The 13,516-nt window shown below is 36.6% G+C and overlaps 1 protein-coding gene across 2 annotated transcripts in view; it reads left to right on the top strand.

Annotated features, from left to right (window-relative positions):
* The first annotated feature begins 166 nt into the window (after positions 1-166).
* zap70 (zeta chain of T cell receptor associated protein kinase 70) overlaps positions 167-13,516 on the top strand; it is a 17,282-nt gene continuing 3,932 nt past the window's right edge. The window contains exons 1-10 of one of the 2 annotated variants that reach the window (XM_015000534.2): positions 167-421; positions 6,230-6,324; positions 7,323-7,794; positions 10,230-10,390; positions 10,491-10,629; positions 10,726-10,807; positions 11,342-11,364; positions 11,444-11,483; positions 12,508-12,712; positions 12,805-13,011. In XM_015000534.2, coding sequence (XP_014856020.2) covers positions 7,390-7,794; positions 10,230-10,390; positions 10,491-10,629; positions 10,726-10,807; positions 11,342-11,364; positions 11,444-11,483; positions 12,508-12,712; positions 12,805-13,011 — 1,262 coding nt within the window. In that variant the 5' untranslated portion in view covers positions 167-421; positions 6,230-6,324; positions 7,323-7,389. Of the gene's footprint in view, positions 422-6,209; positions 6,325-7,322; positions 7,795-10,229; positions 10,391-10,490; positions 10,630-10,725; positions 10,808-11,341; positions 11,365-11,443; positions 11,484-12,507; positions 12,713-12,804; positions 13,012-13,516 lie in introns of both variants that reach the window. The other variant, XM_015000535.2, reaches the window with a different exon arrangement.

Here is a 13,516-nt window from a genome sequence, read left to right as displayed (position 1 = left end):
TTGCTTTCTTCTCTAATTTTCAGCATGAAAGCAAAATAAAGGGTAAATCCACCTAAACGGAACACCTCCTGCTATACAAACCCGCCCAGAGGTGGGCAATGTATTCACAAAAAAAAACAACAAAGCAATCTCCCCTAATACCGAGTGATTATTGGTGAGCTGCAGAAGTGGGGAGCTGCACAGCTCAGATCGAGCGTCACAGGTGGAAGTCAATCTAATGGCTGATCTTTGTGCATGAGTTTGCCGTTGTGTGCGTGTGTGACTGGTGGTTGCTTTGGCTCTGTGTGTGTGTGTGTGTGTGTGTGTGTGTGTGTCGTTTCTCTATAACCTCCCTTTTTCTCGACACCATGCGCTTCTCTCAGATCAGCAGATGCATCTTTGTCTCAGAAGCAACAACATCACAGCTGTGAAGCAGTGAAATGTAAGTAGGTTTTGTTAGATCTGATTGTTTAAAAGAAATGTGTTTTTTTATATTAAATAGTATCACACAAACAAAAAAAACACTTGAAATTTATTTTATTAAGGCGTGCACAAAGTGGTGCTTAAAAATGTCAAAAACAAATTAAATGTTGTAGTTTCTTACAATCTGAATTACATGTTTTCATCTATATTATACTATTTTGTTAATTCTGCAATAAGAGAAATTTCTCTCAATTATGCATGAGGTATACAAAGAAAAAAAAAGGTGTTCACATAATTTTGCCAAAGTATTGTTGCTTTGGCTCAGACAAGCTGTAATTTCATGCACAGATTATAAATAGCTGCTTTCATTGTGCCTCAGAATGGAAAACCAAAGGCTGGTAAATTTAAACACACTCCAGATTCCCATGTTTGTCTTTTATTGGTTGTAACATTTTTCTAAACTTACTTACTGGATGTACTTTAGATCGGAAGCTTGATTTTTTTTTTTCTTGTTTGTATTATTAAAATTATTTAACACTACTCCATGTCATGAAGATATTTGACTCATTATCCTCCAAATTATAAAATCTTAATCGACATATCTGAACAGCCGAACAGCTGAACTGAAGTGGTCAGCAGGATTTATTGAGGGAAAAAAAAATCCTTAAAACTTGCTTTTGTGTGGATTTCAATCTCAAGTGTTTACGTTTCAGCTGAGTCAACAGTTTATTTGAATGGCAATTGTTTCCCCTGATTTAGGATATTATGGTTCAGCTTGGGTCATTTCAGCCTCTGATCTGATAAGCAGATCGGCTTCTGATCCAAAACCACCCACATCAAGACCTTTAATGCCCTTCGCTGAAACAATAGGAAAAAAAATCCAGAAAAAGAGTCAAATGTGGGGATTGTTTGTCGTCGGAGGCCTACGCAGATTCAAAACCTGATATAAGTTTAACGAAGAATGCTCAAGTTACATAACAGCAACCGGACTTCCTGATAATGCAGCACAAATAATCATGACCTTAAAAACTGAAGACAGCGTCCACGTCTTCATCGCAGTTATGTAATTAAATAAAAACAAATCCTACGTTCGCGTTCTGATGGTATTCTCATCAAAGGAGTGAGTTTAAGAGAAAACATAAAGCAGTAAAACTGGTTTCCTATTACGGTGACCTTGAATTGTGATTATCTGTTTCTCTCCAGCCAGCAGAAATATAAAAACTAACTTATGTCTCAGCATCTGCACATCGCAGCACATTTCCCATCGCATCATATTTACAGTGATTCATTAAGTCATAAAAGTATAAAAGTTATGGATATAAAGCAGTTAAATGTTCTCAAAATATAATGTAGCAACATTAGAATCACAACTTCTACCATCCAAACATTTAAACCTACAGAACATTTAAGCTAGCAAACATTTGTACGTTAGCATCAAGCTCAAAGCAATAATGTAGATATTGTTTATAATTTTCAAAATCTGCATTTGCTTGTTGTTTTGTAAAATATCTTTTTCCTTTCCAGAGTTACCTAGTTATCTGCATAGATTAAATAGTTTTATGTTCTGAACATATAATTTAGCAACGTTAGCATCACAGCTCCTATCATTCAAACATTTGAACCTACAGCACATTTAAGCTAGCAAACGTCTATGTCAGCATCAAGCTCAATGGAATAATGTAGATACTGTTTAACAACTTTCAAAATCTGTATTTGATTGTAATTATGTCAATTTCCCTTTTTCCTAAAGTTACATGTACATATTAAACGGCTAAATGTTCTCAAGATAAAATTTAGCAACATTAGCATCACAACTTCTAAAATCCAAACATTTGAACCTACAGAATATTAAAGCCAGCAAGCATCTATGTTAGCATCAGTCTCAAAGCAATAATGATCATCCACCCATCTTCTTCCGCTTAATGTTCATATTATTTTTTAAAATACGCTTTCATTGTCTAAAATCTGCTTTTTCCCTGAGTTACCCAGTTATGTATATTAAACAGCTAAATGATCTGAAAATATAATTTAGCAACCTTAGCATTACAACTTCTATCATCCACTTAACCTACAGAACATTTATGATGGCAAATATCTGTGTTTGCTTTAAGCTCAAAGCATTAATGTATTGTTAATAATTTTCAAAATCTATATTTGTTTGTAGTTGTGTAGAATTGTGCTTTTCTCACCTTGTCTATTTTTACATGTGGCTTTTGTTTGTTTGTTCCTTCTTATTATTGCTAGCAACATTTTTTTATCATCTCTCAAGCCAATCTTAGTTTATCTCTGCATCTCTCTTGAATTTCACGTTGCTTGAAAGTTCTGCATCATTAGGAGGGATTAAATAAAACATTTACCCCTTCCAGATCATTGCCTTGAGGGTTTTATAAAACCTGTCCAACCTGAGATTAGAGTTGTTACCCTGAAATGTTCATTTACGGTAAAATAATCATCTTTCGCTGACGGTCTTTGCCCCATTTAAGGAGGCTTGCTCTAATATTTCAAAAACAAGCAGATATCGTGCTTTTCTTCTCTATTTCCATACTCCTGTGCTTTTTGAAGACTTATTTAGAGTATTCCTTCCACCGTTCACTTAGTCACAATCAGTTTACTTTCCAACACCTCCTTTGTGAAAATATCTGATGCATATTAGAGGGACGTGCAAACATTTTCCACCTTAAAACGTCTTTTCCCTCCAGACATGGTGACAGATACCACGCAAGTTTTGGGGTTCAAAGCTGTCACAGGAACTGTGTCATGTGTCACCTCGCTTGCTTCACTTGTTGTTCTTGTGGTTTATGGTGCCGTCTCCAGCTTTTAAAAATGATTTCTGAGCTGACACTTAGCTGCTGCTTTTATTGTGCGTGTTGGTTTATCGTGCACCACTTTACAAACACATAGCGTAATTATGAAAATACGGCGGCAACATTCAAAACGCTGGTTGAGAATTTGGTGATTAAGTTTGCTTTCTTTTTCGATTGGCCGTGTTGAGGTCACAGAGGTTTCCATTAACTTTTTCCATTTTATTAGAACTTTATGCAACAAACACAAAGTAAAGCAATAATGTGAGGTGAAAAGCCCCAAGTCAAAACTTTGCAGCTTTGGAGTCTTTTTGAATATTAACTTCGCACATCCGTAGAACATTCACCCAATTTCAGATTCACTGGCGAGTATCTGTGAATATCTGTGGTTCATTTTAATACTTGAATATCCTTCAGTCTAAACAGTTTCGTTTTTATCGTAGCACTGTTTGTGATTTTAGTTGTTTTGCTGTGCTGTAACCACAGGACTTTAAGGGCGGTGAGGTTCAAGTCAAGACTAAAGTCTTTAAGGAGAAAATCTAATTTGAGTTTGAAATCTTATTTTTGTGACTGAAGTGCAACTCAAGTCACCATTTCTGGTTCAGGGTTCAATGCAACGTTGGTTTTCATCTCCACAAGGCGTTTTGCATGCACACTGTGGTGCAAAAGGGACAGAATCACTGTCTGGCCTATGTATCTATTAACTATTAATAATTATGATTCTTTTTTCTTTTAGTTTAAAAAAAAACAAAGTCTGGAATTAATTCAACTCTACTGGACAGTGAACACTGCACATATACCAGAATAAGCACAAGACAACAACGTTTCTCCAAAGTATGATGATTTATTAATAAAAATAGATTACAGTCAAATAGTCAATAACTCCCATCCCAGAACAACCAGCTATGCTATTGATCTGTTGCAATAAATAATCAAGAAACTAAAGAACGATAACAAAGAGGTTGGAATACTGAAATATACATCAAAACTAATGGACTAATTAAGAATATAAATGGCAGTGAAACAGATTTTATACCATAATGTCGCCACTCAGAATGACATGAGGTTGATGATGAGGAGAAAAGAAAAGAAATGCGGAGGTGAAGATGCCCATACCTGGACAAAATGGCGCCAACTTGCTACAAAAGGCAACAAAATCTTGGTCACTTCAGTGAAGCCTGAGAAAATGTTTATATCGACGTTTGCTCAATGTAGCGAACATATGTACTTGTATATGAACACATACAGCTCTGGAAAAAATTAACAGACCGCCTAAAATGATCAGTTTCTCTGATTTTACTTTTTACAGGTATATGTTTGAATAAAATAAACATTGTTCTTTTATTCTATGAACTACTGACAACATGTCTCTGATATTCCAAGCTAAAATTGAGTATTTATTAGCAGAAAATGAGAAATGGTCAAAATAACGAAAAAGACGTTCGCAGTGCTATCAGAGCTCAAATAATGCAAAGAAATCAAGTTTATATTCATTTAGAAACAACAATACTAATGTTTTAACTCAGGAAGAGCTCAGGAATCAACATTAGGTGGAATAACCAGGAAGTTTTCAATGGGGTTCACTGCAGTGGCTCTTACTTTTTTCCAGAGCTGTATGTTCATCCATTGATTATTTATATTTATATAAATGGATTGCCTATGTTCCTATTACAAATTATGATTCTTAAAAAGCAATTTTGGATTAAAGCACTGAACTCAGGACCAGTTTATGTTGCACTTATAACATAAACTGGTCCTGCACCACTTTTGATCTAAAATTACTTTTCTTATTCTTAGTTTTTAACTGAATGTTGTTCAGAGTGAAGAAAAAAAACAGATAAGTGAAGCTTAAGTTACTTACACAAGGATTTGATATGAAATACAAACCATTAGAGGCTTGCAGCACTTGCTCTGTCAGGGTTTAGGTGAAGGTTACTGTCACATGTGGTAGCTTGGCCAAGTTTAATCCTTTTCAAAACCCCAAAGCTCTGAAAGAAGCAGCTGATTTGTGTATTTTTTTCCTTTGGGTTGTTTTCTGGTGCAGCATCCATCAGCACTCGGCATTTGTGTCCACGCTGCAGCATCTGGCTGTCTTTGTTGTGGTGAGTTGGGAGGTCAAGCCACAGTGGAGTCTCTCTTCATGTGGCAGCTGTGCCGTTAGGTTTGGTTGTCCACTGTGGATGTGGGTACTAACTCAGATGTAAAGCTAGGAAACTGTGGTCAAACACCTTGTTTTTTTTTTTAGCATTTTCTTATCTTTTAAAAATTTTATCTGCATGTGAAAACAAGGCAGCTTCCTTGTTCGAGTGCTAAAAGTGTTTCCTTTTAAACTGAAAATGGAAAATGGTGATGTGGATGGCATTGAGGCAAAGATACGAGTGAGCAAAACTTTCCAAAACAAAACTTTAAAAAGAACAAAAAAAAAGCCCAACTGGTTTTGATGCTTTTAAAGATACAAAACCTCGAACAAAGAGCTCTTTGGTTCTGTTTGGGTTTAATGGTTTGAGTCGATTAACAATAAATCTCAATTTCGATTTTTATCTTCGTTTGCCTTTCTCGAGACTTCCTCTGTGTGTTTTTAAGCTGCTGCATTGTGATCGTTTCTGGCTGAAACCTGCAGGTTCGTTCTTCTATCACGGAAATTTTCCAGACTGCATGATTTTAATCTTTTCTGTGTCGTCATGTTAGACGGCACCAAGTTTACCTCAAATTCCCAAGTCAAGACACACAAATACGGTTTAGAAGTACTTAGGTCTAATTTATCCCCAGACATTGAGTTACTTTCTACTGAAGGGGATTTATTTTTTATAAACATTGAACCCTCTGAAGCAGAGGGAATCATCGAGAACCAAAGAGCACCTGTTCAACGGAAGAGCGACATGCTGGAGAAATGAGGCTGTGAGGGCGGACTGCAGTTTCCTGTTGTGGCTTTGTCACCAGTTTGTTAATCTGCAAACTACATGCAATCTTAAAGTGTGGGTGTTTAAAGCTGAATGTCTCATCCAGACGCATAATTCCCCTCCCAGCTCCTCGCCGCTAAGCTGAAACTCCTGAAAGACGCGATTCGACTTAGAGCTGCCGCCGTTACCTGGAGCCCAACAACAAACCGGAATAAAAAGAGGTGAGAATGTCATTTTAGATTTACATTTACTTGAGTAGCTTTTTTGGAAAAAAAAGAAATTACTTTGTGGTTTTTAATTTTACTTGAGTAATTTTGCTATGAAGTAGTTCTACTCTTACTTGAGTAAAATTTCTGGATTTTATCCTGAATGAATGAACATGTTTTAAACAAAACTCCACCAGACACAGACACACACCTGCTGGTTTTGTTAAAAGTTTAAGTTTTTTTATTGAAAGAAACTGACTTGGAATTTCTTTTGCCTGATTTCGTTATTTTTTGTTACTTACATGAATTATCGTCATTTTCATCTTTAAAATACCAAAATTTCCACTTGTCTTTATATTTTGGTCCATCTGATGATGTAATTTTTAAATATTAAACAACTGATGATTTGATCAGTTACTCAGTAGTTGAGTAGGCTTTTACTAAGTACTTTTTTAGTCTTACTTGAATAATTTCTTGGACGGCTACATTTTACTTTCACTTTACTCTGCAAGAACACAAAATCTTAAGTATTTTTGGTCTAGTTTCTTGTGCAAATATCTTACTACACCTGAAATTAATAAGAAATAGCGGCTTGTTTTAAGGCAATAGATCATTAATATTGACAAAAAAATACTTGTTCCATTGGCAGATTATTTCATGGGGAAAGTATCATTATAAGTTAAATAATCTGCCAATGGAACTTGCATTTTTTCATAAATGTTAAGGAATTATTGGCTTATAACAAGCTGCTATTTCTTGCTGTAAAGTTACTTGTAAGTTAGTTTTGTTATATTTGCACTATAAACTAGGCCAAAATGACTTGGTAAAATTATGTTGAAGTAGTGCTACTCTTACTTGAGTACAACTTTTGGGGATTCTGTCCACGTCTGGTTCTTTTTTTCGTTTTGTAAATGAACTTAGACGGATGAGTAGGACTGATAGAGGAAGATAAGAAGTGACACAAAGTGAATTTAAATTCCAAAATTACATTTTCTTTTCTTCTTTCTATCCAGTTTTCTTTGCCAGTATTCGTCCAGAACTTCCAGAGCAGGTTCAGATTGACTCCTCCCAGGCCTCAACATGTCGGTCGACCCCGCGGTCGAGCTGCCCTTCTTCTACGGCAGCATCAGTCGCTCGGACGCCGAGCAGCACCTGAAGCTGGCCGGCATGTCGGACGGCCTCTTCCTGCTGAGACAGTGCCTCCGCAGCCTCGGAGGCTACGTCCTGTCTGTGGTCTGGAACCTGGAGTTTCACCACTACACCATAGAGAAACAAATGAACGGGACTTACTGCATCTCCGGAGGGAAGCCTCACTGCGGCCCCGGGGAGCTCTGCGAGTTTTACAGCAAGGACCCCGATGGGCTGGTGTGTCTCCTGAAGAAGCCATGTCTGCGTCCTCCAGAGATGCCCGTAAAGATCGGCGTTTTCGACAAAATGAGGGAGAACATGCTGAGGGAGTACGTCAAGCAGACCTGGAACCTGGAGGTGAGGCATGAAATTCATTCATTCTGTTTAAGACGTGCAAATTCCTTGTTTTTAAGGGGTTTTAATTTTACTACACTGCAGTTCTTAGGACTGAGTTTAAGGAAGAGTTGGGTACTAACTAGTTACATTTACTCTACTTTTACTTGAGAAACTTTTCGGGGGAAAAAAATTACTTTTAGGAGTATTTTTATTACCCTGTAGTTTGTACTTCTACTTGAGTAATTTTACTATGAAGTATCTCTACTCTTGACTGAAATTCATGGATTTTCTACCCACTGAATGAAAAACAAAAACGTTTTAACAAAAAATCCAGACACACCTGCAGGTTTTGTTTCACAAGTTTTTTATTGAAAGAAACTGATTTGGAATTTTTTTTATTTTGTCTGATTTTGTTATTTTTATGACTTACATGAATTATTGTCATTTTTGTCATTAAAATACCAAAATTTCCACTGAAGTTTATATTTTGGTCTGCCTGATTTTGTAACTTTTAAATATTAAAAAAATGATCATTTGTACTTGAGTAGACTTCTTACCAAGTATTTTTTTCACTCTTACTTGAGTAATTTCTTGGATGGCTACTTTTTTCCTTTCACTTAACTAAAAATGTGTTGCTACTCTTAATAGAGTACAGTTTTTGGGTACTTTACTCACCTCTGGTTTAAGGATGCCTAATTTAATGTGAAGCAAAAATATTTTCATTTACTTTCTAATCCAGTAAATTAAGACAAATCTATTAATACACTGCAAAAACACAAGATCTCACCAACTGATTTTGGTCTCGTTTCTATTGCCAATATCTTAGTACACTAGAAATGAAACAAAACTAACTTATAAGTAGCTTTTCAGCAAGATAAAGAAGCTTGCTTTAACTCAATAATTCCTTAATAGTGACTAAAAAATACTTGTTCCATTGGCATATTATTTTACTTATTACAAGGCATTTTTTCCAATGTTATATGTGAAATAATCTGCCAGTACTAATACTTCTTCATCAATGTTAAACAACCTGTAATAAGATATTTGCAGTAGAGACTAGACCAAAAATGCTTGGTAAGATTTTGTGGTTTTGCAGTGTACAGCACCTTAAAAGATCTACACTGAATTCATCTGCAGCTGATTAAACTCACCAAGAAATTTAGACAATTTGAAACTTTAATTTGAGTACATTTACTTAAAAGAACAAAAATGGAACATGTATGACTTATAACAAGTACATGAGAAAGTGCGAAGTGAAATATTCTGCCAGCTGAGGGTTAGAATTAGAGTAAGACATTTTGGTTTTTAATGAGGGATAAAAACACTGGCAGATCAGGCAAATTAAATCTCCAAGAGAAACACTTTGCAGAAGTGTTACCCTTGATCAGGTTGAGAAAAATCACAATGTTAATGACAATTTCACTTAAATATTATTGCACCAAAACGTTGCACATCAGGGATTTGAGTCACTCCTTCTCACATTATTTGTACACATACAGTTAAAACTGGATGTTCACTAAAAAGACAATCATTTTTTCTCACTGTCAGATAATAAATCAGATTCACCATTTTAGATCAGATGGGGTTATCAAAAATATTCCTATTCCTGGAAATGTTCAAGTGATATAAGGCCAACTTTGTAACTGTCTTTATGCGACTCTGAAGGTTCAGGTCAGAGTTCATCACTTTACCCGGATTTCAGGCCTGATCGCTGGTTTCTAGCTGAAATAATTGAAGCTGTGCGTCGTTTCTAGATCATTCCTCTTTAGGTCCAAAGATAATAACTTCAGTTTAGTTTCTGGTTAGTGACTCGGAATAATAACAATTTGAAGAGTTATAGTAACTAATCTTATTTGTTGTTATAAATTGAGCTAACGGGAGCATGTAGATATTAAACTGGAGGTGTCCCAGGGTTGAACCTTGTGGAACCCCACATGTGACTTCTGTCCGTTCTGATAAGAAATTACCTACTAACACAAAGAAGTCCCTGTTTTTTACACAAGATTCAAACCAGTTAAGTTCTGGACAAGACAGTCCTACCCAGCTTTCCAGTTGCTTCAATAATATAAATAAAATAAAAATATGATAATCAATGATTATCCGTACATGAGTACTTAAAGGCAACCTATTATGCAAAATCCACATTTTGCACATTTTTGTACATAATGACATTCTACGTTATCTAGCAACCCATATGAAGCTCTGCCTATCACCTAGCAACCCAAAATCCAAACTCCAGCACCTTTTGGTCAGCTGGCTGTACAATGGCTGCTGGAAAAGACTAGTGTTTTATTGTTCAGAAATCACTTGCTGCATTCTTGCTGATTGTGCAGGAAGCTCCACGTCTACTTTTCAAAGATGTACAGTTTTACAATTGCACATCTGTTTGCAGCCATTTTCACATGCGGGTGTAAACGTTGAGGACCACTTTTAACATTTCTGCTGCATTTGTTCAGGGAGAAGCCATGGAGCAGGCCGTCATCAGTCAGGCTCCTCAGCTTGAGAAGCTGATCGCCACCACCGCCCATGAACAGATGCCCTGGTATCACGGAAAAATCACTCGACTCGAAGGGGAGAGGAGGCTTTACTCTGGAGCACAGCCAGACGGCAAGTTTCTGTAAGCCTCACAGCTCTGCCTCTCTGTGTTGCCACTTGATGTTTTGAGCTATCAACATCTGAGATCTTTATGCAATTTTATTTTTTTTTGTGTATGTTAGTGTCAGAGACAGAGACGAGGCTAATTCGTTTGCGCTCTCCATGATGTACGGGAAAACGGCTTACCACTATCAGATCCAGCAGGACAAATCAGGGAAGCTGGCTATGCCGGAGGGAACAAAGTTTGACACACTCTGGCAGGTAGAGCCTCCATTTTCTTTTTTTAAATTATTTTTACCTTTATTTCTGCAGCAGCTCAAGACCTTTAAATGACTGTAACTTCCTCTGCCTGTTCAGCTGGTCGAGTATCTCAAGATGAAGCCTGATGGTCTGGTAACTGTCCTCGGGGAGGCCTGCGTCAACGGCAAAACTGTAGAACGTAATAAAACATGTTGTACTTGTTCAGTTATAAATAGCAAAAGTATTCATATCCCTTAGATTTTTCCACATTTTGTCATAGTGCAACCTCCAACTTAAATTTATTTTATTGGGATTTTAACTGAGACAAAAAGAGGATCTGTGTTTTAGGATAAATGGAGAATTATATTTCCATCACACATAGATAGTATTTTAAATAAAGGCATAAGTTTTAAGGTCAGGCTCCTTTGACCACAATGTTTTTTTTTTGTTTGGTTGTCTCCTGTATGGCTTGTGTCATTCTTTTAACAATAGCTTTCCTCTTCAGTGGTTTAAGTTTATAATTCAAACTTGCACCACACTTTTTAGTTATAAAGAGGTTTGAAAACTGTGCATAATTTTCCTTTTAATTCACATTTATGCCATGTTTTTGTGCCAGATTATCCCATAAAATTTCAATAAGATACACTAGAGTTTGTGGTTGTAGTGTGACAAAATGTGAAAAGGTTCAAAAGGCATGGATACTTTTTTATTTGTGTCTCTTTCAATGTTTCAGAGAAACCCAGTGTTCCTTCAGAAGTAAGTATTCACATCCATCTCTGTTAAAATTCAGCACTTTTTTCAACCCATGAGATTTATCTGGATGTTTTCCTTTCAGAGGCGACCTCGACCGAATGCATACACACCACCGCCTGGAGGTCAGTTATTTATTTACATTGTAACGCAGCACTTTCATTACCAAACTATGGAGAGCAGTTTCATCAAAATTGAGTGAATCTGCTCAATTATTTTATGAACAAAATAAATTTTGTTATTCATAAATATTTCCATGAAATAAAAACAAAAATATTGCTATTGTCAATCATATTTTCATTTGTTTATTTCAAGATTTATTTAATCTTTCTGCATATCACATTTTATTTATAATTTTGTAACAACTGAAGATAACAGTTACTTGACTGTGTTATTGTTAAAACCCTATTGTCTAGAGGTTCAAAGAAGTGTCCAGAGAAAGAAGTGAAATTTAAAATTATTTATTACAAAAAGGGTAGTTTCACAAACAAAACACAATACAACAAAACTCAGTTAACACTCAAAAGAAGACTAACAAACTAAAGAGGGTTAAGTGAACCTCCACCAATTAAACAAAAATAACCAAACAAGTTAGCCTAAGCTAAATTTAAAACAACCCAAAAGAAAAACACTAAAGGAATACTAAGGAAGCACCAAACACAAGTTTCTAGATTGCTTTAAAGTCAGTCAAGATCAGAGTTAAAACTGCTAAGCAGAGCAAAAATGGGTCAGCAGAACAAAGTACTTCAAAGCTGCCCAAACCAGTCATCAGCCACAAACAGCAAAGCTGGGAGACACCTGAACAAAGCCTCTTCCAGTCGCCTTTTATAGAGTGCAGGTGGGCCTCATCAGCGTCTGATTGACTGGGTCATCATCTGCTGGACCAATGGTGTTGGTGCTTTTCTGCAGCCAATCAGCAGAGGGTGCTAGAACAGCCCCTTCTAGATGTCAGGGGCTGTTAACAGCTATAAAGTGGCAATATAAACCCAGAAAACACATAATACTGACCCTTTAATACCCTTTATTTATTTTTGCTTAAATAGAACATACTCTGTTCCCAGTATACTTTTATGCATGAAAACAATACTACTATTTGGACGTGGAGCTTACTTTTATAAACACACTGAACATGTCTCATTCCTCTATCAGCTGCTGCGCTGGCCTCAAAGAAAGTTACTTCTGTGCCTAAAGAGCGCGAACTTCTGCCCATGGATTGTGATGGATTTAACCCATATCACAACCCGAATGAGATCAAGAAATTCAACATCCAGCGGGACCAGCTGATCATGGATGAGGTGGAGCTCGGCTCTGGAAACTTCGGCTGCGTCAAGAAGGGCGTCCTCAGGAAAGAATCGTGAGATTAACACTATTTTTTTACAAAACCAGCAACAATATTCCACACAATTTATGACTGCTTAATGACAACATTTAACTCTGTAACCTCAGAGGCCAGGTAGACGTGGCCATCAAGGTGCTGAAGAGTGAAAATGAAAAGCTGGTGAAGGACGAGATGATGAGGGAGGCAGAGATCATGCACCAGCTGGACAACCCGTTCATCGTCCGCATGCTGGGCCTTTGCAATGCCGAGCACCTGATGCTCGTCATGGAGATGGCGGCAGCTGGTCCGCTCAACAAGTTCCTCTCCACCAATAAGTGAGTATGCAGAGGGGAGAAAATAAATAAATGTTTTTAAAACTATTTGAATGGAAACAAATCAATACATTAACTTCCTGCAGTGTTTATAAAACACAATGGGGAAAGAACATTAATTTGAATGTGACTTCTGCGTCTCTTTGTGTGAAATTAAAACTGATTTTAGATGCATTGCTGCTCTAACACACCTGAATCATATGATTAACTCATAACTCATACCTTTTAATAAAATTAATGGGATGCTGAAGAGGTAATTCAATGATCTGATTGAGCTGGGTGGGAGCAGAGAGACATATAAAACCTGCAGGAGAGTAAAATCTCGAGGACTGCAGTTGGCAACCAGTCAATTAAAAAATATATTTGTACATCAATACAAACAGAAGTCATATGTCAGGTACCACTAGGTTCAATCCTGGGATCTGTACCATTTGATATCTACATTCTCCGTCAGGTTATAACAATAAATAAGATTAACTGTGCAGATGATTCAAAGCTCTACATTACG

Source organism: Poecilia mexicana, unplaced genomic scaffold (genome assembly GCF_051168715.1).
Source record: "Poecilia mexicana isolate PSO_F unplaced genomic scaffold, ASM5116871v1 scaffold_8, whole genome shotgun sequence".
In the NCBI taxonomy this organism is placed as follows: Eukaryota; Metazoa; Chordata; class Actinopteri; order Cyprinodontiformes; family Poeciliidae; genus Poecilia; species Poecilia mexicana.
Note: the sequence above shows the minus strand (reverse complement) of the source record. Positions and strands in the feature narration are given on the sequence as shown.